The sequence below is a fragment of the Paraphaeosphaeria sporulosa genome (assembly GCF_001642045.1).
Source record: "Paraphaeosphaeria sporulosa strain AP3s5-JAC2a unplaced genomic scaffold CC84scaffold_9, whole genome shotgun sequence".
Lineage (NCBI taxonomy): Eukaryota > Fungi > Ascomycota > Dothideomycetes > Pleosporales > Didymosphaeriaceae > Paraphaeosphaeria > Paraphaeosphaeria sporulosa.
In genome coordinates, this window is record NW_017253368.1 from 1,003,673 (window position 1) to 1,028,326 (window position 24,654).

Below are 24,654 nucleotides of genomic sequence, written 5' to 3' on the forward strand. Positions count from 1 at the left end.
GTCAGCACGGGTCCCGGTCTGCTTTGTTAAGACCCCGACCTGGTCATCCTTCCCGCAGCGGGGACACGACGCTTGTTGTATCCACGACGTAGAAGACCGCATACAGTACCACGAGAGGGGCACATCACGAGTGTATCCCGCGACACGACAAAGCGCGCACAGCAGCATTCCGCGGTCCCCACCATGAGTGACGACGTGCTGCACGCGGCACCCGCCAGCGCCCACGACCGCGTCTCCAAGCCCAGCGGCGGCAGCTTCAGCGGCACGTCTGGCGCCGGTGCCGTGGGGCTTAACCCCAGATCCTGCGTGACCTGTCGCAGGCGCAAAGTAAAGTGCGACAAGAAGCAGCCGTGCTCCAACTGCGCTCGCGCAAAGATCGAGTGCATCTTCCCTGGACCCGGCCGCGCACCCCGCAAGAGCAGGAAGCCTGCTGATGGCGAGCTCATGGAGCGCTTGAGGCGGCTCGAGGGCGTGGTGCAGAGCCTGAATGCGCAGGTTGAGGAGCACGAGCAGCAGGACGCGGAGCGCGAGAAGAACGGGGGCGCGGTCAGTGGGTGTCCACTTGGAGACGCGGGCGTGGAGCAGGGCGGGTGTCCAAGCGGCCGTGATCTGGTTGGCGCGAGCGTGGTCGCGGATAACAGCGTGGAGGGGCTGGAGACGCGGTTTGGGAGGCTCGTGGTGGACGAGGGCAGGAGTCGGTACATCAACAACAGCTTTTGGGCAAGCCTGAACAATGAGGTGGGTGCGATATTTGCATTTCACCGGATGTAATGCGTGCTGACACAGCACAGGTCGAAGACCTCAAGTCGATCCTCATCGAGCAGTCCGACGACGAAGACGAACCAGACTCCGAAACGTCCTTCTCCGCGCAGCATCAGGGCTTCATCTTCGGATACAGCTCCACCAGCGTCGACATGCTGTCTTTACACCCGACGCCGCAGATCGCCCGCATGTTCTGGGACATATACAAGGAGAACGTAGACCCCCTGGTCAAGGTGCTGCACGTACCCACCCTCGAGCCAGTGTTTCTCGAGGCCATTTCAAATCCGGACAAGATACCCAAGTCCCTGGAGCCGCTCATGTTCGCCATATACTACGGTGCTGTCACCAGCATGATGCCCAAGGAATGCACCGAGCAGTGCGGCGAGGATCGGAATACCCTGTTGCATCGATACCGCTTTGGCTTGGAGCAGGGACTTGCGCGCGCAAACTTCCTGTTCTGCGACGAGATGATTATATTGCAGGCGTTTGTTGTGTTTCTGATGCTACTAAGGCGAAACGACGACGCAAGAAAGATATGGACGCTTACTGGACTGGTTGTGCGTATTGCGCAGACGCTGGGAATTCACAGGGACGGCAGCCATTTTGGGCTGAAGCCTTTTGATATCGAGATGCGGAGACGGCTCTGGTGGCAAGTTTGCATTCTCGACGCCCGATCGTCAGAGGATCACGGTTGCGATCCCACGATTGTGGAAGCTCAGTTCGACACCAAGCTGGCAAGTGCGCAATGCTACATATCAGAATTTTCCTGCTGACGAGTGTAGCCCTTGAACGTCTTCGACACAGATATCGACCCTGCCATGACCGACTGGCCGAAGGAGCGACAAGGCTTCACCGACATGACTTTCTGTCTCATCCGTTTCGAAGTGACCAACATCTTCCGGCGTATCCTCTATATCCCTCCTGGCCCGGGACGAGGCAACTACTACTTCTCCAATCTCACCGTAGCCGAAAAGGAGAAGTGGATAAGCGACTGCCATCAACGTCTAGAGGACAAGTATCTGAAAGACTGCGACATGTCCATACCGCTGTGCTGGGTCACTGCGACCATTTCTCGGCTGGTCATGAGCAAGATGTGGCTGATCGTGTATCACCCACATCAACGAAAAGACGGAGGCGCATCGCTACCGCAAGAAACAAAGGACAAGCTGTTCATCACCTCGCTCGAGAATATCGAGTATTCCATCCTCCTGGAGACGGAGGCTCGGACGATGAAATGGGGCTGGCTGTTCCGGACGTATGTACAATGGCACGCCATTGCCTTCCTCCTGTCCGAGCTGTGCGTCCGAACCAAGGGCGAAGCTGTTGACCGTGCTTGGCACGCCCTGGAAGCCACCGCCGGGCGATGGTGGTTCCCACTAGGCGACAACAACCCGCATCGCAAGGGCAAAGTAGGCTGTCTATGGAAGCCGCTGCGCAAGCTTATGGCCAAGGCTCAGAACGCCCGCCAGAAAGAACTCGCTCTTGAGCGGGCAAGCCAAGCGCTGAAGACTGGTGGACCCTTCTACACCGACTTCTCCCAGTTGACGGACCAGCTGAATGCACACGATCTGCGCCAGCCTAATCCTGAGAACTTGGATCGCATGCTTCGTCCCGCGGCGCCGAAACTGGGTGAGATGCCCGTTGCGCAACCACCGACCTGGACAGGAAGCCCTCAATCCGCCCAGTCCGAGTTCTCTTTCTCAGCAGACACGCCGGACAGCTCGCGCAGAACCACACGCGACACGCAGTCGATAAGCGGCGCCACCACCAAGACGGACGCGTCCACCGCCCTCGAGACCTTCAACGCCCTCTCCGAGCACGGCTTCGACTACCTCATGGGCGACATCATGGACGGCCTGGGCACGAATGGCCTCCCCCACAGCACCACCACGACGCCCCCGGCCGCCTTCGCCACGTCCAATCCGCCCATGGATCCCCAGCCTCCGCTCGGCACCGTGCAAAACGGCCAGCAGAACATGTTCAACGGCGCGCCGCTGCCCCTCCAGAACGGCGTGCCCACAGGCTTCAACGCGTTTCCGCAGACACAGAGTCCGCGCTTGATGTCCAACGGTGACAGCCGGAGCAGCAGCGATAGTCCGTTGCTTGACGGCGCGACTATGGATTGGGCAGTGTGGGACGATTTGGTGAATCAGTACGGGATGGAGAATCAGGGGGGCATGGCGACTGCAAATGGGGCGGGGCATTTGGGGATGGTGCATTGGTTTTGAGACCGAGCACGCAGGCAAGGGACGGGAAGATGGATGTGGGATAAAGTGATGATTGTATATAACACGATATATGTTCCTATTTGGGGGTGTTCTCGGGGGTCAGGGAGAAGCGTCGACTCGGCTCTTGTTGCATGTTTTGGGATTTTTGGAGAGACGGGAGCGGAGGGAATGCCTGCTAGGGCATGTGTTATACCCAGGCGTATGAAGTATCATGAGCTCCACTGTATGATTATCGACTTAGATTCTGTTGTCCACGATCTTAACGACGCCTTTTCTTCGCGCAGCTCCGTGTCACATTGAGATGGAATTGCTGCTCCGTGCCCGTTGCGGTGCGCTTAGCGAGTATCGCATGTCGGCAGCGAGGGACGTGGGATGCGGCTCTTGTAGCGCAAAGCCGACGCTATCCTACCATGGGCAGCATCGCGTATCGCGTCACCCTGTGCCATGCATACGAGTCTACCTTGTTGTCTGGACGCTGAGTCGAGATGGCACGTGGGTGGCGTGCTGATAGCTTATCGACACCGCCGTTTTGTACCACCATTGCATCCGCGCAAGGTTGTTGGGTGGGTTGGGCTGGGCTGGGCTGGGTTCCTGGTATTTCCGGTCAAGGGCGTCCGGATGCAGGGAGGAAGTTTCTCACGATTTTTTCTTTTCACGATTCTCTTTCTCGTGGCTTCTCGGCACTGTGACATACGGTGCTGAGAACTACATGGCCCATTGTCGCTAGGAACTGACTGGGACAACCCCACCTCAACGTCCCCCCACATGCCAGCGGGAGAGCCGCTCACGGCCTCGCATCTGCGCACGACAAGGAAGTTGCGCCTTGGAAGGCTTGATCGGGCTAGTGCTGGGCAATTCCCGCATGTACACGTGTGGATGGCGATTCGATATTTGAGGCTGGGGTTCTCACAACCAGCTCCTCGAAGAAGGGTGAAAAAGTGCCTTGAGTCCCAGCAATATTTCCATCAAATATCACGGAGACGCGCAGTAGAGCGGCAACGTTTTCGATTCGCAAAGCAGCCGAGAGGATCTCGTTCGAACGGCTGCTGGCATTTGGAAGAAGGCGAAAGAGCTGGTTGCGTCACAGTATCGGAAGCCGTCGACATCCCCAAACGCATAGCAACGCCTGCAACAGTATCCACGACAACGAAAAATGTCTTCCGCGACACCCACACCCCGCGACGCCGGTCTCCCCGCTCCCGCTACCGCCACACCCTCCCCCCTCCCCTCCTCGTCGTCCACATCGACAACCAAACCAGCCATCCTCCACCTCGGCGACGACATCCGATGGAACCATGCGCTTTACCAAGAGCTGGGGGTGAAGTTCCACATTGAGCGGAGCTATTCCATGGGCAGAGAGGAGTTCAAGGCCGCGCTCAAGGAGAGGCGGTGGGGTGATTTCGTGGGGATGTACCGCCCGTTCTGGAATACGGGTGGTGAGATGGGGAATTGGGACGAGGAGCTTATGTAAGTGAGAAGGCATGGGAGAGATGTGAGATCGAATTCGAGACACGGAGAGGCATGGTGAGCATATGCGCGTTCGTGGCCACGATGCCCTTTCCTTCCCTCGTCTTCTTCCCCCGCGACGACGCTCCCCACACCAGCACCCAGTCCCACCACGCACGACATTCATGTTGCGCATTGACACCGCTAACCACTCCAGATCCCTCCTCCCAGCCTCCTGCAAAATCTACGCCAGCGCCGGGGCCGGCTTCGACTGGGTCGACACCCGCACCCTCGCCGCCCACGGCATCATCTACTGCAACGCTGCCTCCGCGTGCACCGAGTCCGTCGCCGACACCGCCATCTTCCTCCTCCTCGCCACCTACCGCGCCTTCCCTTGGTCCTTCCTCGCCGCCCGCTCCTGCGACCCCGACGCCTTCCACGCCGCAAACCAGAACATCGCCGCCGTCACGCACAATCCCAACGGCAGCGTGCTCGGCATCATTGGCCTGGGCAAAATCGGGTTCCGGCTTGCGCAGAAGGCGATGGTCGCGTTCGAGATGAAGGTCGCGTATCATGATGTTGTGAGGATTGAGGGGAGGGAGCGGGAATTGGGGGACGTGAGGTGGTGTGAGACGTTGGAGGAGCTGTTGGGGATGAGCGATTGCGTGGTGCTGGCCACGCCGTTCGAGGGGCGCGTGCTACTTGGGAAGAAGGAGTTCCAACAGTTCAAGAAGGGGGCTAGACTGGTTAACATTGCAAGAGGCAAGCTTGTCGACGAGGAGGCGTTAGTGGAGGCGCTGGATGAGGGCATTGTTAGTGCGGCAGGCCTGGATGTGCATGCTGATGAGCCGAATGTGAATCCGATTCTCGCCAAGAGAGATAACGTCATGGTTCTGAGTATGTTTGAGGCTGCCTCTGTGCACGTGTCAGGCTTTGCTAATCAGTTGTGCAGGTCATACCGCCGGGGCGAGTGTGGAGAGCCATGTTGGCTTCGAGCGGTTGGGCATGGAGAATTTGATTAGCTACCTCGGGGGTGGACAGGCGCTCACGCCTGTGAATCTAGAATGGATCAAGAAGAAAGATTGAGATGTAGACCCGGATTCTCCTGTCTTACATGGATCATCCAAATAAAAGTTTTCACCCGCTTCTAGTAATCTATCGTAAGAACAGCTGCTTGCCTGAACAGGCCAACACCTACGCATTTAAACCTGATGCACTGCTTCAGTCTCCGGAGAGAAATGAAAAAATGCTGTTTACGTACCCTTGCTCGCTAACAACAGGATCTTGGACGCGAAGCATTTGGCCCACCATTTGATGGATGCTAGTCGTAGGGTCCAACGGTGGTGCTGACTCGGCGTCCTCGGGTAGTGAAGAATCCTCGGATGATGATGTTTGCACGAATTTCCGGGGCAGCGAGTGATCCTAAGGTATAACGACAGCCTCCGCACCGACTTCTATGGCGAGGTTAGTTCGTGGTTTGAATCAATGTAACATGATTTAAAGATAGCAGACTTCACATTTAGGTGGGAAGTTGTTTAAGTCTGACAGTTTACGGGCTTACATTGCACTCGCACTATCAGCAAAACTAGGAAATGCAGTCCTAGACATCCAGAATGTTTATCGACATCTTGAGCAGTCTGAGCGTAGCGAAAAAGTCGAGAACGTAGAGCTTTTGCGGATATGAGCAAGTCAGGATAATGCAAGCAATGTATGTTCATGGTACTGCCATATGCCGCATTCTTGATGGCTGAGAATTTCAGTATTTTTATTTCACCTATGGCTCGTTATCAACGACTACCTCAAAATTCTACTTTCATAGGAGGCCCATGAGCACCTAGGGGCGCTTTTGTTCCGGGGCAGAAGGAGACGCACATCCCCACAAGTCAACACCAGAGGGCGCAAGCAGTGCTGACTGTGACGCCACAAAACAGTACTAGAAAGATTGGGCTAGAACTTTAGAGTCGCTGTCCTTGGAATTTGTTGATCACCCAGGTGAATCTATTTTTACAGACACATGAACATAAGACGTGAATACATTGTATGCTTTTGTACAAACAGTCGCAAACCTTCCAAACGACATATAAGCTCTTCAAGAGGCTAGAATGCTTCCTCAATAACCAAGAGCTGTTTAAAAATACTCTAAGATGTCAGGTAACACCAGCACCCAAGAATGCGACCAGAACAACAAAAACTCCAGGAGAGACAATCAGCAAATCCTACAAGAAACTCTCAGCAGATGAGGCCGCTCTTCGTGACGAAAAGATGATGGAGTCTTTACGGTCTGGCGTTGGCTATCCGAACGAAAGACCCGATGCCAGCTTCCAGCACCATTATCCACATGAATCCACTGCTGAGCAAAGAACAGGTGGATCCCCAAGCAAAAGTTCGCGAACTTCAGTAACTGGTACTGTAGCTCCAGGAAGTGAATACGACAATAGACTCAAGGAGATCAACCTCGCCACCGCAAGCGGTGGCACCATCACTGCTTACGAATGGTACAACGATCCACAAGCCCTCGGTAGGGGTCTTACACCTGCCGAACACAGAGTTATTGCCGACATATACAAGGAGGCGTACAGATATGGGATACAAGCAAAGTCACAAGGAGAACGACCTTGACTGGGAAAAGATGGATGCACACCGCAGAACGATGAATGGAATGGCGGAAGAGCATAGGGATGGCGATGCGGACGATGAGATGGAGAGTGATCCGGAGGAATATCTAGACCGTATAGAGAGCGGAAAGGGGACGCAGGGGGTCCGCCGAGCAATTTACCGATTGACGGCATCGGTATTGGGAGAGTGTGATATTTATCAAAAGGACATGATATTAGAACACTCAATGCGTGAGATTGATGGGCTTGGTCTTAGTTTCAGATAGTGAGCGTACAGCAAGCTGCGATATTTCGAGTTCAAAGGCTGCGGTGTTGCTTCGCAATATCGGCCGTTCAAATTGGCGAGAACAATCAAAGGGTATCTTTGTCTGCTCTGCACATTGTTATGGCCCGCCGTTTACACCGACGCACTCTTGCGGGTACCTTCGCTGTCAATTCTCCGTTCGTACTACAAACGCAGCGTCCCCTTCCGCATTATAAGTCGTCATACCTTCCAACCTCGATATGGCCTATCTTCCTACTGTTACCGTCACAGACTTCGCGATGCCCAGACGGAGAGCCCGCTTCAACATAGGTCTGGAGGACGACACCGTGCCTTCGGTCCACACGCTACGTCACCTTGTGAGCACAGGCATCGAACAGATTCGCGATCTCAAGACCGTTTTGATGACGATTTGGGAACAGGCTGAGGAGATCGAAAGGGCGCTGGATCAGGCGAACGATGCACTTAAGACCATGGATGCAAGGGAGACTGCAAGTCATGAGCGGGAGTCAGCGAGACAAGAGCGCAGAACTGAGACGAACGGAGTGCTGCATTTTCCTGCTCTGCGCAGCCCGCGGGGCACGGAGATGGGGTTTCCAGGGCTGATGTAATTGCACTTCAGTAGCACAAATAGCCGGAAACACGGTACTTTCTCTGATATCCACGTGGCGTGAGCCAACATGCATCTCAATGTGGCATGAACTTTGGCAGTCTGTAGCTCACCCTGGAGTAACACGCGGTCTTGTGAATCAAAGTACCCGCAGTTACGCCTTATGTTCCCAGCTCACCTCTCTTGACACACCATGCTCCTCCTTTCCTCCGCCGTTGCCGACCACCTTTACACTAATCTCAGGCTTATTCACCAGCGTCTGCAGCACGACGCAGTACCGCTCCGTCAGCTTCCCAAGTGACTCCACTTCGCTCTCCGTTACAGGCCCGTTCTCCCGCTCGCCAAACACAACTTCGAACCCCATACGTATCCCCGTTATGCCCACCGGCGCTGTCCGATCCACGCCCATGGTCCCCCTAAAGTCCAAATCACCCTCCGCCGTCACAGTACCCGACTCGATGGGAATGCCGAGTGCCGTAGCAACAGCTTTTAGCGTGACGCCCGCGCAGGCTACAAGTGCATCGAGCAGCATGTCGCCCGAGCACAGCTCGCCCGAGATGCTGGGGTCGTCGCCGCCGGCTTTAGGGTGCAGACCTGCTATGCGCGAGGCCTCTTTGACGGCGGCGCCAGTCGAGAGCTTGCAAGTTATGGACGAGGCATCGAGGCTACCTGTGGATTTGAGCGTGACGAAGGCGGAGGAGGGATCGCTGCGGTAGTTGGCTTTGATGGGGGCTTGCTTTTCGCGGAGTGCGTGGGCGGCGGAGGACATGGTGGGCTGCTGGCGGAACGTGCGATTGAGGATTGGAGACTAGAATCCTGGATCTGGAAAGTTTTGAAGTGTTAGTAGAGAGGGAAATCGTGTCTATTAAGAACTGGAAATTCTTGTTTACAGCTGCCTGTTATGCAGTAGTCAATGCTGGCTCATGGGTACGTAAATTAGTCTACCCCGCAGGGTCCTGTGAGCTCCACTTCTTCGGGCGGCGGGAGGAACGCGCCCTTCATGAAAATGACCTTACAAGCGTGCAGTGTTTGAATGCTCGATGATGGTGTTGAAAGATGTGGGAGCTAGAACATGCACATTTGTTTTTAGAGCCATTTGCCGATGACGTGATGGGCGTGTTGTTCCCCTGAGTCAGCGTCGTTCACGTGACCTTCCACGCTCTGCACGTCTTCCCGTGGACTATAATCGCGTCAGGAGATATACCACAATATGGAACACAGAGAAATATGACCGAACTTCCTTCCGGGCTGCAGAAAACACGATGAAGCACAAAAAAGGTACACTTCCGCAGACCCGCCCGTGCGGATAACGAGCGGATCGCGGAGCGGAGCGCTGATCTTGCCATCATGCCCCGGGCGCTGCTTTTGCCTGAGATAGCCGGTCTCGCTCTAGATCGCCATCCCCTAGTCAATGACATCCATGATGAATAGACATCCCAAACACTCTCCGAGCAATTCTCTCCCCATGGACGTGTACAACATCCCATAATCCAACTCAAAGACAATCAGCAGTGCTCTAATCATCTACAACACCATCCAAGATGTCCAACGGCCAACCCCACGACTTAGAATGCCTCACTATCGACCAACTGGAAAAGATTGCCGCGGACCGCATGGACAAGCAAACACGCGACTACTACAACGAAGGCGCGGACTCCGGCACCACACTCGCTGAAAACAAGCTGGCATACCAGAAGTACCGCATCCGGCCGCGCGTCCTGCGAGATGTGTCTAAGATCGATACCAGCGTCGACATCTTCGGGTTCAAGAATACCATCCCGATGGGCGTCGCGCCGACAGCTATGCAGCGGCTCGCGCACCAGGACGGAGAGCTCGCGACTGCGCGCGCGTGCAGGAAGGCCGGTATCGTTATGGGACTAAGCAGTTTTAGCACGACGAGTTTGGAGGATGTTAAGGGTGCGCTGGGAGAGGAGCATCCTGGGCTATTGCAATTGTATCTTTTTGAGGATCGGGAAGAAAGTAAGAATTTGATTGCGCGGGCGAAGAAAGCTGGGTACAAAGCTGTGGCTTTGACGGTCGACACGCCGATGCTAGGGCGGAGGAATCTCGAGATTAAGAACCAATTCAAGCTTCCGCGGCACTTGAAGTCTGCGAATTTCGATCGTGAGGGCAATAACCATAGCACCACGTCTGAGGAGAAGGAAGCTGAGGCGAACGAGACGCGCAAGCGGACGCAAGAGCAGCAGGCTAGCCGCGCAGGCTATCACGATGGCTCGCAGTGGGTTTCTCCGACTGGACGTATTACCTTCCACTCGCACGCCCCGAATCCGACACTCAACTGGGAGCGAGATATTGACTGGCTGAAGCAGCAGTGCCACCCGGAAATGGAGGTGTGGGTAAAGGGCATCGCTACGGGCGAAGATGCGATTCTTGCATGCCACCACGGCGTCGACGGCATCATTGTGTCAAACCACGGAGGCAGGCAGCTAAACGGGGCGCTGGCTACACTCGATGCGCTTCCAGAAGTCGTTGACGCTGTAAAGTCAATGAATCGCAAGATGCCAGTGCACGTTGATGGTGGCATTCGCCACGGCACGGATGTCTTCAAGGCGCTGGCCCTTGGCGCGGACTTTGTCTGGATAGGGCGGCCGGTGCTGTGGGGTCTGGCATACAAAGGCCAAGAGGGCGTCGATCTGTGCTTGAAGCTTCTCAATGATGAATTCCGACTGTGCATGGGACTTGCGGGCGTAACGAGAGTGGACGAGATTGGCAAAGAATATCTGGCAAAGATTAATCGTGATGGGTTTGTTAGTAAGTTGTGATTGCAATAGCGGCCTGTAAAGGCATTCTTCAACCATCGATTTCGTAGCATAATGGTACCATAATACTCAGGCGTACTACACTCACACTAGTGGATACGTCAACTCAGCCATCGCATCGCGTCATTTTGGCGGTCAGCTTGCCGCGAGTTTTTGCATGCCTACATCAAGATGCTCAAATGGCCTATTTGCAGGGTGTCTGGCTACTTCGTATCCACCTTGCCAATTTCTGTTCCAGCATTGACTCGGTTTGCTTCGAGGCTTGCAGCCTTAGGTCCACAGTGCTCACTGGGTTGGGCAGTTCTGACCACGTTCCATTCCACCCAACCCACCCAACCCACCAATTTCAGCCAGTACTCTGATTTTTCCTTGTTCGTATCTCTTACGGTCCGGTGTAGCCACTGCAGTTCGATATCTGCTGTACCATCCAAACTCACCATTGTAGCTGAACGCGTCATTCTTTGCTGCTGTTGAATTCTCCCTGACGAAGAAGCCCAAAAGTGTCATCGCCAGTATGGCGAAGAGCGAGATTCCGAGATTATACGTCTTGTAGTTGAATTCAAGGGCGATCCGGTCGATTTGCCTATAGCAGTGTAATGCTTCATGAGAAATTGACTAGTGATCCCATGCGCCTTCTGCAAAAGCGGCGTGATGGGTCCTTAAAATGCACGAGCGAGATTAAGGACAGTGTCAGATCAGAATGGCTTTGAGCCTTTGGGATGATGAATGACCAACGTTCTTTAAGTAACGAACACGTCGAAGTAGCTCGTAGGAGAAATCCCAATCACATCTCCACCCCCGGGAACGTAGATCTTCCCATTGAAAGCCACCGCACCTCCGCCATGCCGCGGAACCTTCATCCCAACTAGTGTATTCTGCCGCACAAGAGTTTAGTTTGCATTGCTTGATCCTTTCACTTCCACCAGGATTGGCAGTGTATCGACTTACCCAGCTATCTTGCGCAACGTCATATACTTCAGTGGAATTCCAAACCCCACTCTCGACCTTCAAATTACCCTCACCGCCAAAGGTATAAACCTTCTTCCCGACAATTCCGCACGCCAATCCAGCCCTTGGCGATGGCATGATCCCCTCTGCCACACTCCAACCCTTATTCAGATCATTCAAGTCCAGGACCGGAACAGAAGACTTCCCTGTAAGTTGGCCACGCTCACGGCCACCCAAAACATAGAATCTATGTTCTATGACAGCGCCACAGGCGTGGTCCCGTGTGTCAGGTAGTTGAGCGGCAGCTGCGGGAAGCGCGAGGTAGGCATTGGTCAAGGAATCATAGATGTACACGCTAGAGATGGTAGACTGAGTGTATGGTGACACCAGTTGAATCTCTTTCAAACCTCCTGCAAGAATCACTTTGCCATCCCACACGCCAACGGCCGCACTTCCGACTCCGCCATCCGGTACATCTGCGATCCGCCTCCAACTCCTCGTCTTTGCATCATACCGATACGAATTGGGAATTGCGGTCCAGGACGTGTTTTTCTGCGCAAGCCCGCCGAAGACATACAGCTGGCCGGAGAGAACTGCGGCGTTGGGATGGTTCAGCGGAACAGGCAGGGGTGGAAGCGAAGTCCATTTGCGACGAGTGATAGAATATGACTGAACCAGTGAAGTGGTGCTCTGGGTACCGTTGGTGACGCCGCCAACGAGAACGATGTCGCCTGGTGGTAAAAGGACAGTTGCGTGCTCTTGTCGCGGTGAGATTGGGACGTCGGGCAAACGATGCCATGTCTCAGATAGGACCAATGAGGCGAATGTAGAAAATATCAGAGCTAATGAACGCATATTAGCGGTTGCAAGTCGCTATTCCCAGGAGCCGGGTCGCCGGTCGTAGAGCTGCACTTGCTCCTTTGTACGAATCTGCGAGATATCACTGTGTCGGGGGCCAGTGGAACTAGGCGAGGATAGGAAGGTCAACAACTAAGGAGTCTTGGTATTTATCACGAGCCTACAGAACATGCAGTACTATGCGACCTTCCAGAAAGATAATAATCTGATAGATCTTGGAGATTACTAACTATACAGGAGGTCTAGAATCCAACAATCCTGCCAAACTAGTTTTAGGATTGCAAAGAAAACCCTAAACATCTGAATATGTGGGGAAGGCCGCATTGATGGCCATGTTATTCAGAGCTGGCCTGGAGTCGAGGGTGACGATCATCACGTCAAAATCACATCGGCTATTCGGGACGTATCTCATATCCGACTTTTCATCATGATCGAAAAGCAACATTCGTGATCGCTGTTTTCTACCGAGCGCTAACATATATTTAGAAGTGAGGGGTATTCAAGGCCATGACCATAAGCAAACCCGAGATCAAACCCGCGGAAGGCAATGTAATGACCCAAGATGAGAAGATAAAGGCAACCTGCTTCCAATTGACGGCGCGGACATCAAAGTTGCACAACGCCACACCAACAGTGGCACCAGTGAGGCACTGTGTGGTTGAAACCGGTAAAGCGAGCCTAGAGGCAAGAAGAACGGTTATGGCGGCACCGAGTTCCATGGCGAAACCACGGGTAGGAGAAACTTGAGTGATCTTGTTGCCGAGCGAGCGCATAACGTGGTAGCCATAGAACCAGAAGCCCAAGCCGAGCAGCAGACCAGCAACAACAAGAATCCAAATTGGTGTGTCAGCTTTCGAGGTAACTAAGCCGCTGGTGTATGTGTTGTAGCTGGCTACCCATGGACCGACGGCGTTTGCGACATCGTTGGAACCGTGCGCAATAGACATCATCATTGCCGATGCAACTTGAGCGTAGGTCCACAGATGCTCTACACGGTTGTCGTAGACTATGGCTCGCGCGTGAACAGCACCGAGGTTCTTCTGGGTTACGACATCCCGACTAACTCCCTGGAGCAGGATGAACTTTGTCCAATTCGCGATCTTCTTCGGGGACCACATGGGCAAATCGCGTACAGGCGTTAGCCAACGCTCTTCAGGTTCAGGCGTCGCTGCTACAACGTGCGCGGACAGTCGGTTTTGCTTGGGAATCGACAAGCCACCCTTGGCTCTCTCCGAGGTAGCGTTGCTATCCCCGTCATTGGCATCGATCGCGGTGGATATAGCGTCGCCGTTGGTTTCAGGACCCAAATTCTTGGGTTGATCCTGATCGTCTTTCATATGGGCTTTCTCAATATCGGCAGAGTTGGATTCCACTGAGGTCTTCGCGTAGTAGTCTTTGACGGCTTGGTCTCCTTTTCCGGGCCAATAGATTGGAGGATTTTCTCGGTACAGAAGAGGGCCGAGCGGAATGTGCCAGGCACGCATTCGTGCGTCATTTTTGACAAGTCGACGGTGGAAGTAAGGCACAAAGAAGACGTATGAGAATGCCACAACACCAAACGCGACACCCAGAATAATGCCGGTAACTTTGCCCGCTCCCATCTCTTCCAGCGATTCTCCATTAGGAAGCTCGTCCATGATGAAGAGGGCCAGAACACCTGCAGTGAAGCCAAGGTACCTAGATTTCAGAGTCAGAGTCTGTGGCCATTGAGTTCATCAAGTCATTCGAGTAAAGCAGATGTAGACAAAAGATGTTGTAACGGAAGCACAACAGCAACAACGTACCATGGAATCAGTCTCATTCCCCATTTGAAAGGTTCTTTCCTCTCCAAGACGAGAAATTTCAACGACAAGAACAGAGCCGCTGAGAAGCCAGCCGCGATGAGGGGAGCGATGGCCCAGGAAGCGGCAATCTGACTGAGACTGCCACTTGCCCATGCCCATTTCAAAGGGGTCTGTGCCGCAATACCAGCACCCGCGAGAGCTCCCACTACGGTTTGAGTCGTGCTGTTAGTCTTTGTTAGCGGAATTCGAAGATAAGATTGTATAGTCCATTTACCTGACGGGCATACCCCAGAATGTCGCAATGGTCAAAAACGTCGCACTCCCAACTTCTGCGCATCCCATGACCAACATGAAGGTAGGGGGGTTCGGCTCAAACTTCGACAGTCCAAAAACGCCGCTCTTGATCGTTGAGGTCACTCGAGAACCCAAAGCAACTGCTCCGACGAACTCTGTGATGCATGCCAGGATACCAGCTTGCCACATCTGCAGTGTCCGGGCAGCGACAGACGTAGCGTAAGAGTTGGCAACATCGTTCGCACCATTGGAAGCAGATGAGAACACAAAGGCAATGGTCGTGAGCGCGAGGATCCAGTTGTACTTCTTCAGTGCCGGAGCCATGGTAGACTATTACCCGTGAAAGTTGTGGGATGAACGGTGAGAGCTGCATTACAGTATGCGCATCTCGACTGGTATTAATTCTTGAAAGAATTGGGGGTCCGGCAATGCGGCATCGATTCGATATCCACAACTTGGCGTTGCAGAGAAAGTGGCAACGAGGTCTCGCAGCAGTCAGACATCCAAGCTTGAGCCTCGGAGCTGTTACTTCCACTCATGGTCAATTACGGGGGGCCACATGCGGACTCTGTGGAGTCTGCTGCCATTCTACTGGGGTATAATGGTATCAACATCGCGTCATGGCCTTATTTCTTGTTGTGGATCTCATGGAAAGAAAAAGGAAATTTTGGGTGTCAAACTCGATGCTCGAAAAGACCGTGAAAATCGACGAACGAGAGGTCGCAAACAAGAAACGTGGGCATCGTTTTGAGTCTGTGCCCTTTTCCGAGGGGTGGAGTGCCCAGCAAGTCCGCCTGCTTGGATCGCTTGGCGAAGTCATCCTTCCACCAGCCTGGTCTTGCACCGCCATAACCAAGGCTTGGTCTACGTACTTTGTGGGACTTCTCAGAAACTTTTCGTGGCGGATCACCATACAGTTAACAGTTCTAAAGGAGGTGAAGCACTTGTAATATGCGATTCCCGAAGCTGCTTAATGAACAATGGCCCTCTGCAAGCCCAAAGGCCAACTGGCTCGAACTCATTAAACCTGTTCAACCACCCCAGAACATCTAAGGGGCAACCTAAAAACTTCTTTCTTGGCATGGTTATTGAGGACTTGGGATCACAGCATATGTCATCTGCTAGAACACGAAGAGGTCTCCTAAGTACGCGGGCACCACATGCCGCAAGAAAACCCTCGAGCCTATAATAGGCTCAGCTGTAACATGGTCAATCAGTGCTAACGTTTCGCAACCGCAACTCATCGCAATTCCATCTCTTTCGTGAATGTGATAAAACTTCGCTCAAACAAGGCAACCAACTCAGAATTTGGCTAACATATCAAACGACTGCACTTAGACTGAGTATCGCAAGCTTTTATGATAATACGAGGGCCACGGAAAGGGACTGCAGCTACTCTGACACTATTGTATGGAGCCTTAGCTAGAAATTTGATGTTCAGTCACCTCAGTGAACATTTGGAGATATAAAGGGTGAGTATGGAGGAGCTGATAGATTGCTAGGAAGAAGGGTCTAGCGGTCATGAGAATCAGCTAGACACGAGATTTATGCTGCAAAATTCGTAAGACCTCAATTGTGAATGCGGTAAGCAATCTGAAGAATTAAATACTTACCCCCGTGCAATGGTGGAAGAAAGAGGAGCTCGGCAAGAATGCACGAGATAATCATGGAACTTCCAAAGTGGAGGCTGACGGAGTCCAGACAAGGTTTATGAAGAGACTTCGGGGGTTCAAGTGGGGTGAATTAGAAACCGAGGTCGAGAGTACTAAGGGTTATGTGGTATGTTAGCCTGGCGCAAATTCGACGAAATGCATGGCGAATTAGCGTTCACAAAACAAGTTATCGAGCATAAAGAAATGTTGAAATCTTCGTTGAACATATGCCACCAATGAAATCGTTAAGCACTGGGTGGAGACAGTTTCTTACGTGCTTGTGAGTCTTACATGGTATCGATGATGTAAAGTCAACAAACCAAACCCGATCGCAAGCGCTGAAGAACCACTTCGTACATATATACCGAGCCAAGAAATCTGGATCCGCAATTTTCAACCTCAGTATCCTTCAGTGACTGCTAAATCGAGCGTTCACGCCCTTGAACATCCATCCTTGCTGCTGCATCTGTAGTACATATCTTCGTCTCCTGTACCACTCGCACGTCCGGCATACTCTCGCCGAATTATTGACACTGGCTCCTGGCCGACGGAGCATCTCATCCTGCACGGATCATAAAGGTTACGATCTTCGTATGGGTTCTTCTCTATCTGATATAGGAAGGTGCGCATCTCTTCGCAAAAGTATGCGGTGGCAACGAGGACTCAGTTACGGCAGGCATAGGTGTCAACGGTGTCGTAGCACATCTGCTTTGAGCCTCTCAAGGAGGTGAGCAAGTGTAGTAATAAGAAGCGCTTGCTATAGAGACGACGAGGAAGAATTGCCAGAGGGCCTGTGTATGTGCTTATATTGACTCTGTTCGTCTCTCGCTGCTGCCTTACTGTCATTCGTCTTGGCGAGGCGATGCATGTTCGTGGTATCAACTAGCTTATTTTCAGATGGGAAATCTGACAGCATTTAGCTGCGCTCAGGTACTCGTGGCTGACTCATCACGAGATCTGGGAGCACCCAATCGTGCTTGAGTGCATCGTTCCGGCTCGTATAGGACTACGTGTGTCGTATTGTTCAGAATCCAAACGCTCCGACAGATGTGGTCACTAATTGCGAAACTAATAGAATGGCCAAGCTTATGAAATACTGGCAGCGACTGGAAAGACTATAGAAAATTCTTGGTATGGGTTTGACATTCGGCTTGAACGCTAGAGGTCGTCCGATAAAGAGTTAATGTATCACTTAGTAGTATGGCAAGGATGAAGATCTCACACGATGGTTCGCTTGCCAACAAGCCGACAAACGCGTTCTGTCGAATTACCAGCAACTATCGACCGCCTAGACTAGAGTGGTATGACAACGTAACTCTGCCGATATCCCTAGGTTTAATTTCTTTCTGGTCACGTTGTGCGCTTTTCCGAGGCGAAAGCGGAACATGGTGCACGATTTCGCCTCCCACAAGAGTAAACATAGGTCATTGCATAGGAATAGGCATGTGACTGGATCTGAGTGCAAATGAAGTTGAAGCGTCCATCAATCTTATGTTCACCTGACACCTTATACGCATTTCGCTGTGACAGTGCGACATGGAGCGACGGAGCACGAGTCAGGCTGTGCAATGGAATACACTCTAAGATACTCAGGGAAATCAGTGGTATCGAAAGCTCGAATTTCAAAATTGTCGATTTCTGCGAGTTATAGATAGGAATGCAACGTGAACTAGTCACTTGGGATAAATGTGAGGCTCAGATCTTCATATCGAGTTGGCAAGGAGCCTGCCGGACTTAAGGGCTACCGATCCATCACATCGACCACACCCACTGCTCCTCCTCCTCCTCGATGCCGCCTCACGGGAGCTCCGGATCCATACAGGTGGCTACCACTCTCTCCTTGTGATTGACCAACAATCAAAGAAATCTGCTCATCGGACCTCACAGCAACCGTTAGGCTAGTGTTCACAATCCCAGCATATATTGTCGTTTTCGTCTTTGGCAGCCCCGCAGTCGAAACCGACCCAAGTCACCACCCAGTAAGTACAGTTTGGATGAGAATCAAAATCGGTGCGGCATTGACCGCAATTCTTTTGTCCTTCAGGGTTGACATTGTGCCAAGTGCGACAAATTATTGTCCCGGCTGGAGATCTGGCTGCTTGTATGGCTGACTATCTGGCTGACTATCTGGTTGGCTATCTGGGTCTTCTATGTCAGAGATTGCTGTGGAATTGTTTTTCTGCTTTTAAAATTCTCTTCTGAAACTGGGACAGGTGCGAGCTGAGAGAGAGGCATGCAGAGTTGTATTTTAAAATAACTCTCCTAGCAAACACTCCATCGCGAAACTCACAGTAAACATTCAATATACATTCCCATCTATATTTCATATATGCTTATCGCAGGAGTGTGGAAGTGGTCGAATTTGGCAACAATCAATGTCGCGTGATGTGAAAAAGAAGATATGGGATATTTGGCGTGTGGGATAAGCCCCTTGCAAACAAAGCAAAATCTTAACACATCACCACATGAATCTTCAATGCATATTCAATCTTCAATTGTCTATCTTTCATTCTCCACTAGTAGCAGCTATGCCTAGCACGTCTCCGCATACCTCAGCCCATGCCCAAACTTGAACACAGGATCCTCAGTATCAAACGGCACATCCTCCATGCTCGCCTCCACAGCCGCCATACTCCTTGGTAGATCAAACGGCAGTTTGCCCATAGGCTGCGCTCCATCGACCCCAAACACCACATCAAGGAATGCATCCGGACCCGCTCCAAAGTTCGCCATTAGAGCCTTCGCAGACTCAGCAATCTCGGGGATAGCAGCTGGTCGGTCGAGATACATGTCGACGATGGTAGGCACGGCAGAGTAGATGGCTGCTTGGCGAGCTTTTTCGGTGGCATTATATTCAAGCGAGCCGGCGTGATAATTCTTCTCGAAGCCGCCGGAGCGGGGTTCATAGGGTGCTTGAAGGCGAATGAGGGCGAGGTCAGCTTCCTCGGGCGTGGAGGCGAGGGTGAGGTTGCGGGTTTCGAGGTACTCTGCGTCGATGCCCTCAACATAGAGCTTGATGTTGCTGTCATACTTGAGGGGTAGCATGTCGTCGGTGTTTGTAAGGAGCGTGTATGCCTTCCGCTGGGTTTCGTTGCCGATGCGGCGGAAGTAGGGGTTGCCGACAACCTGGACTGCAGCTTCGACGTCGACGAAGGGGTTGTCAAAGAGACCGAGGGTGAATTTCTCGCGGAGGAGGCGGCGTACTGATACGTCCAGACGTTCCTCGGGGATAACGCCGGATTCTACCAGCTCGATAATGAGTTCTGGTCGTTGCTCGCCCCCGAATTGATCAACGCCTGCATTGAGAATCATGGCTGCGCGCTGAAGCTCAGTCAAGTACTCAACACCCCAGGCACGGGCAGGCATGTCCTGCCCTGCAATCACAGTATCGGTGATAAGTCCCCAGTCACTACAGACAATGCCCTCGAAACCCAATTCACCGCGAAGGAGGTCGGTGATGATGCCCTTGTTAAATGAAAAGCCAACCTCATCGTACTCAGTACCAATCGGGCGTGAGTAGTAAGGCATCATCTGACGGGCACCTGCCGCGATAGCCGCCTTGAACGGAATAAGATGGTATTCGAGGTTGTTGCCGGGATAAGTCTGGTTCTTGCCGTATGTGAAGTGGCTATCTTCTCCATTCTCCATGGGTCCGCCGCCTGGGAAATGCTTGGTTATAGTCGAAACCGAGTGAATACCGAGCTCTTTACCTTGGAATCCCTTAAGATAAGCGACGACAAGTTCAGCTGTCAGGTTAGCGTCCTCGCCCATCGTGTTTCCAATGCGGGCCCACCGCGGCTCAGTGACAAGATCTATCTGTGGATGTAACGCGGTCCGGATGCCAATCGCCATGTATTCCTCGCGTGCAATCTCGGCGAACTTTTGCACGAGCTCCGCATCTCGCAGAGCAGCAAGGCCCAGACTTTCCGGCCACTGAGAGAACTGGTTCGCCGCAAAACCAGTTCCGATGTTTTCTGTGAAGGCATGTCTTGGGTCGGAGCTCAATGTGATCGGTATTCCAAGCCTGGTTTGGAGCGCGCGCTCCTGGATACGGTTGTACCACTCGGCCGTCATCCGAACGTCGACAACGTTTCCCACGAGATTGAAGTGTGTCATGAGCTTCTCGCCGATCATGTTTTCACTGCTGTTGCGGCGTGCTGTAACGTTTCCGGGATCCAGAGTACCGTTGGGACCCATCTGCATCTGAAGATGAAAAAGCTGTCCTGCCTTCTCGGGTACCGTCATCCTCTGGAGGAGATCCTCCACTCGATCTTCGACACATAATGATACATCCCGGTACGGGAGAGTTTCATTTTCGGACCGTACCATCAACGAGTGTGCAGGGACTTTGGAAATTGGCTCTGGTCTTGCCGAAACTTGAGCAGTGAAAGTAGCGGTAAAGAGCAACGAGAGTAAGGCCTTTCGGCGCCATCTTGAAAGATCTCTCATCATCGTCGTAGAAAAGTGACGGTCCTTGTAGGGCTCATCTGATACAATCCTCACGATCTGTCCGCCTTTTATAGTCTTCGGGCAACTGGTTCCAACTGTCAACTCCCCACATTCTCCCACATTCTCCCCATCGGACACGCATCTTCACCGCATCGATTCGCCATCGGCAGTTCCCCCGGTGGCTAACAGACCTTGAAAAACAAGCCCAGGGTCGTGACGGCAGTGGAATAACGATGGCGCCAAGGTGCCAAGTGTGGAGAAACTGGAGGAGAACCTTCCGGATGTGGACACAAGCAAAGTCGAAGATGCCGACGTTTACCCCATTGGCCATAGAAACTGGAGTAGCGGGGCGGAAAGACCTCGGACGGTATGGCCTACAACGATGATGCAGACTTGGATGGACCATGGCGGCCCGAGAATCTGTCGTCCAAGTGCAAAATCAGCACGTGCATGCTAAGAAGTTTCGGCCGAGGTCATTTCAGCACACCTGTTTTGCAGGTGGCTACCGTGACTGGGCTGGGAATGTATGCACGTACAAGTTGCAAGCAGACGTGTGGGTTTAGAAAAGAGGCTCGTGCAATAGGGGATACGCAACGGCGAGCTAGGAGGGTCGACACTGTGTAGGCAGAGACTGATGCCTGTACCGAGGCGTAAAAGTTGAGATTGCTTTGCCGTGAAGCAGTCCTATTGTTTACCAGGGGTACTGCGTCTAATGATGTGGGGGCCATCATCTCACGATGTTTGCAGTCGGTATGGATAATCCAACAGCAAGTGCCTCGTGGAGCGTTCCCATGTTATTTGGAACTTGTTAACGTTCATGCTTGTAGAAATCGTCACTGCACGGTTCGCTACCGCGAAGCGCGATAACGCATTGGTCTTGGGGGCTACGATTCACCGCCTCGCAACGTTTCCTTCATCCCAGTATCGTACTACGCAATGGGCACTTGCCAGTCCGCAGCGCGATAGTTCTTTGGCCACACGCCATTTTTACCGGGTGCCAGGATGCCCTTTGGATCGAGCGCATTCTTGATGATCTCGTTGAGTTTCATGTTGGCGTTGTTGTTGAAGCTGTATGTGGCGGCGATCTGGTCCATCATGGCGAGATGCGTGCGATACTCGCCATAACCTTTTGCAGCAGCCTCTTCGATCATCTCCTTCATCATCTTGTGTGCACGGCGTCGACTTTCAGCGTCTTTGCGATCGTAGACAATGCACACAATATGGTGCATCTCGCGCATGCCGACGACAAAAGTCCCTATGAAGTCGAAGCCGTACTTCTCGGATAGCTGACGTGTCATATTGTACTGGGCCTCAGCATCGTCGCCTGTAACAGGCGCGATGGGTGAGAAGAACAGGTGGCCACCGTGGGGCAGCCAGTCCACCCAATTCAGCTCCGTCACTGATGGGATACCCTGCAGAGTGTTTTGCCGGGTCTGCAAGACGATGTTGTTGGGCTGGTCCTCGGGGAAGAAGAATTTGGCACCAGGGATGGCTGAGAAGGCGCTCTTAACGGCTTGCCACATAACGTCACGGACAGGTTCCGGTCCGTACAGAGCGCCATAAAAATTCCAGCGCCCAAGGTCGAGCTTTGAAGCGATGGCGTTAAGCTCATCGTCCGTCAAGGGTTTGTCGGATTTGCTGTAGTCGGTGCGGTGGCCCATGACGGCCGCATCCAGTAGAATGTGTCGTAAGGTCGGCACATTCTGTAAAACCATGTTGACTCGCAGGGGACGGATAATCTCAACTGCTTGGTGCAGATCACTGTCCTTGGGAAGCGTGATAAGGTAACTTTGGTACCCAGTAGCTTTCATCAGCCAGATGCCCATCTTTACAACGATGCCAACAGAACCTTGGGAAAAGATGCCGTCGTTATACGGACCAAACCCATAGTTGAATAGTTGCCAGCTTTCGTTTGGTTCTTGTTCGTGAATCGGTTTGCTTGTGTCAGCCTTGGGGTTGGGAAGTGCGCCCATGCCGGTTCTGACCAGTTCTCCTGATGGCAAGACAACCTCCAAGCCGCAGTGCATCATCCAATGATCGCCGTAGCTGAAGAATTTGTGTCAGCATAATATCCAGACGACTAGGGGGGAAGGGTGAGCTTCACGGTGTATATCCCACGCCTCGTTCAATGGTGTTGCCAATCACAGAGCCACCGCCTAGATCCGGCACGTCGATCCACACCTGATCCCGAAGGTTATTCTTGACTAAGTGATCGTGTAGGTCAAAAAATGTAACTCCCGGTTCGACCAGCGCGTACGCACCCTCGACGTCCACCTTAAGCACACGGTTCATATGTCTACCCATGTCGAGACCGACGCTGCCAGGTACACGAGGCGCAGCACCACCGTAACCCACATTTCGCCCAATGCTAAATGGCCAAACCGGGATCTCGAACTCATTGGCCAACTTCATCAACTCTTGTACTTCGCCAACCCCGCGTGGCGCAACGACCGCCGAACAAACGAAGTACGTCTTGTCGGCAATGTTGAACATGTCATGAGCTTTGCTCGGTTCAAGATAAGACTCTTGCGAGAGTTCTGCCTCATCCGAGATCACGGTTACGTTTGCAGAGCCCACAATTTTGGCCGCCTCCAATGCATAGTTTTTGAACGTCTGCGAGGTCGTATTTGGTGGCAAGACCAACGGATCGCTGGATTGCCGAGGTACTGAACCTTGAGGTTGACGGTAGGCCCCAGGATGGGTGGTGCCCCCGACTTGGTCTTCCGGGGCGAAATTATTGGTGTCCTCCGATTTGTTGTGCATTTTGGTGATGTGACGAGGGAGATGATCAGCAGGGCTTCGTCTTTCCTGAAATACGGGATTATTGAAAAAATGGCATTCGTATTCTTATATCATGGCCAGATTGATCCACCACCCGAGAGTGAGGACCCTTTCCGGAGCCCCATTGATCTGCCGTCGCGGGGTAAGATTCATGATCCAACCAACATGAGACTAATACATCCCCGCACGAGACTCGGCAATAGTGACCTTACAGCGGAACATTTTCGAAATTCTAGTTACGGCGTAGCAGAATTAGCACTTGGCACCTTTGGACCGGAATCGCGGTGCTTGATAGAGTTGAATAGACTACCGGACGACACTTCATCGTCGACCTTCGTCAGATGGTGGAAGACGAGACCGGAGTCGATGCCGACGACAACGGGTGCGGTCACTCCAGCTCGCGCTTAAACGTTGGCACAAGATCTTGCTAGAGCTGCCGGTAGATTCTCTGGGACTCCGTTCCTGCACTGCTCGCGGTGCTATCAATGGCCATGCGTAGGGGCATCTACAGTATTGAAGCGATGTACGCAGGCGTTCCCGCCAATTACCTCCGCAACCGAGCGATCAGGATCCCCGAGGGCGCCGCAGCTCAAGTAGGGTATGATGCTGAAAGCGAAGATCGAGTGAGCGCACATACTGACCACACCTGGGCAATGTAGTAGCAGAAGGAAAGACGACCTCGCTTCCCAAGGTACCGTATTCTTCGTGCGCCAAGGCTCCAAACTTCAACGTGACGTTTCATCCCAACACGAAAACAAAAGTGCAATGAAAGGCATTCTATTCTCGTCTCCTGCCCTACGGTTCTTCGAGTCATCACTGTTCCGGCCCACATCGAGATGCGGCTGAAGATGGACGAGGCTGGCGTAAGGCTCCCCACCATCCCCTAAAGAGTCTCAGCCTTGCCGCATTCAGCAACCTATGTTCACTACCACCATTGGCCCAAGCTGAATTAACTCCACGTGGCTAGGCCATCGAATCGCACAACGACATACGCGATAAACAACATCGTGCCCTCGCGTGCTCCGAATGCGCTACTGCGCGTGTGTACACCAGTGTGCTGGGCGCCGAGGGTCCGCTACAATGATCGCGCGCACACTGCGTAAGGCGAGGCCGGCGGCGCGAAACACTACAGCTGTACATGTGTCGCTAATATCACTGCAGTGGGTCGGAAGTGGTCGAGATGCG

At 52.9% G+C, this 24,654-nt stretch overlaps 10 protein-coding genes across 10 annotated transcripts; 5 read left to right on the top strand and 5 right to left on the bottom strand.

Moving 5' to 3' along the window:
- Positions 1 to 183: 183 nt before the first annotated feature.
- CC84DRAFT_1189524 (uncharacterized protein) lies at positions 184 to 2,990 on the top strand (the record flags this gene model as incomplete). Its single annotated transcript, XM_018181061.1, has 3 exons — positions 184 to 738; positions 792 to 1,496; positions 1,545 to 2,990. The coding sequence occupies 3 exons, from the start codon at positions 184 to 186 to the stop codon at positions 2,988 to 2,990; spliced, it is 2,706 nt and encodes a 901-aa protein (XP_018032603.1).
- A 928-nt stretch (positions 2,991 to 3,918) lies between these two features.
- CC84DRAFT_1007251 (D-mandelate dehydrogenase-like protein) lies at positions 3,919 to 5,671 on the top strand. Its single transcript, XM_018173343.1, has 3 exons — positions 3,919 to 4,457; positions 4,654 to 5,333; positions 5,389 to 5,671. Exons 1-3 carry the CDS (start codon positions 4,144 to 4,146, stop codon positions 5,520 to 5,522), a joined length of 1,128 nt encoding a protein of 375 aa, XP_018032604.1. The 5' UTR covers positions 3,919 to 4,143; the 3' UTR covers positions 5,523 to 5,671.
- A 909-nt stretch (positions 5,672 to 6,580) lies between these two features.
- On the top strand, positions 6,581 to 7,317 carry CC84DRAFT_1179178 (uncharacterized protein; the record flags this gene model as incomplete). The annotated part of the gene is made up of 3 exons (XM_018180390.1): positions 6,581 to 6,587; positions 6,634 to 6,954; positions 7,016 to 7,317. The coding sequence occupies 3 exons, from the start codon at positions 6,581 to 6,583 to the stop codon at positions 7,315 to 7,317; spliced, it is 630 nt and encodes a 209-aa protein (XP_018032605.1).
- Positions 7,318 to 7,555: 238 nt separating this feature from the next.
- CC84DRAFT_1220590 (uncharacterized protein) lies at positions 7,556 to 7,924 on the top strand (the record flags this gene model as incomplete). Its single annotated transcript, XM_018183183.1, has 1 exon — positions 7,556 to 7,924. The coding sequence occupies one exon, from the start codon at positions 7,556 to 7,558 to the stop codon at positions 7,922 to 7,924; it is 369 nt and encodes a 122-aa protein (XP_018032606.1).
- Positions 7,917 to 8,966, bottom strand: CC84DRAFT_1167344 (uncharacterized protein). Its single transcript, XM_018179161.1, has one exon. The coding sequence runs from the start codon at positions 8,690 to 8,692 to the stop codon at positions 8,078 to 8,080; it is 615 nt and encodes a 204-aa protein (XP_018032607.1). The 5' UTR covers positions 8,693 to 8,966; the 3' UTR covers positions 7,917 to 8,077.
- A 169-nt stretch (positions 8,967 to 9,135) lies between these two features.
- On the top strand, positions 9,136 to 10,772 carry CC84DRAFT_1167345 (FMN-dependent alpha-hydroxy acid dehydrogenase). Its single transcript, XM_018179162.1, has one exon. The coding sequence runs from the start codon at positions 9,465 to 9,467 to the stop codon at positions 10,704 to 10,706; it is 1,242 nt and encodes a 413-aa protein (XP_018032608.1). The 5' UTR covers positions 9,136 to 9,464; the 3' UTR covers positions 10,707 to 10,772.
- A 671-nt stretch (positions 10,773 to 11,443) lies between these two features.
- Positions 11,444 to 12,506, bottom strand: CC84DRAFT_1252906 (kelch repeat-containing protein; the record flags this gene model as incomplete). The annotated part of the gene is made up of 2 exons (XM_018184372.1): positions 11,444 to 11,578; positions 11,652 to 12,506. The coding sequence occupies 2 exons, from the start codon at positions 12,504 to 12,506 to the stop codon at positions 11,444 to 11,446; spliced, it is 990 nt and encodes a 329-aa protein (XP_018032609.1).
- A 485-nt stretch (positions 12,507 to 12,991) lies between these two features.
- CC84DRAFT_1152571 (phosphate transporter) lies at positions 12,992 to 14,911 on the bottom strand (the record flags this gene model as incomplete). Its single annotated transcript, XM_018176807.1, has 3 exons — positions 12,992 to 14,186; positions 14,294 to 14,515; positions 14,568 to 14,911. 3 exons carry the CDS (start codon positions 14,909 to 14,911, stop codon positions 12,992 to 12,994), a joined length of 1,761 nt encoding a protein of 586 aa, XP_018032610.1.
- A 3,860-nt stretch (positions 14,912 to 18,771) lies between these two features.
- Positions 18,772 to 20,568, bottom strand: CC84DRAFT_1189530 (glycosyl hydrolase family 3 N terminal domain-containing protein; the record flags this gene model as incomplete). Its single annotated transcript, XM_018181062.1, has 1 exon — positions 18,772 to 20,568. One exon carries the CDS (start codon positions 20,566 to 20,568, stop codon positions 18,772 to 18,774), a length of 1,797 nt encoding a protein of 598 aa, XP_018032611.1.
- A 1,049-nt stretch (positions 20,569 to 21,617) lies between these two features.
- CC84DRAFT_1252911 (vanillyl alcohol oxidase) lies at positions 21,618 to 23,622 on the bottom strand (the record flags this gene model as incomplete). The annotated part of the gene is made up of 3 exons (XM_018184373.1): positions 21,618 to 22,734; positions 22,793 to 23,338; positions 23,561 to 23,622. The coding sequence occupies 3 exons, from the start codon at positions 23,620 to 23,622 to the stop codon at positions 21,618 to 21,620; spliced, it is 1,725 nt and encodes a 574-aa protein (XP_018032612.1).
- Between the last annotated feature and the right edge of the window lie 1,032 nt (positions 23,623 to 24,654).

What these genes read in the sequence shown, in the direction of transcription:
- CC84DRAFT_1007251 (XM_018173343.1), top strand. Translation starts at nt 4,144, where the DNA reads ATGTCTTCCGCGACACCCACACCCCGCGACGCCGGTCTCCCCGCTCCC. An exon ending in AATTGGGACGAGGAGCTTAT is followed by an intron (nt 4,458 to 4,653) that starts GTAAGTGAGAAG and finishes TAACCACTCCAG; the next exon opens with ATCCCTCCTCCCAGCCTCCT. An exon ending in AGATAACGTCATGGTTCTGA is followed by an intron (nt 5,334 to 5,388) that starts GTATGTTTGAGG and finishes TCAGTTGTGCAG; the next exon opens with GTCATACCGCCGGGGCGAGT.
- CC84DRAFT_1167344 (XM_018179161.1), bottom strand. Translation starts at nt 8,692, where the DNA reads ATGTCCTCCGCCGCCCACGCACTCCGCGAAAAGCAAGCCCCCATCAAA.
- CC84DRAFT_1167345 (XM_018179162.1), top strand. Translation starts at nt 9,465, where the DNA reads ATGTCCAACGGCCAACCCCACGACTTAGAATGCCTCACTATCGACCAA.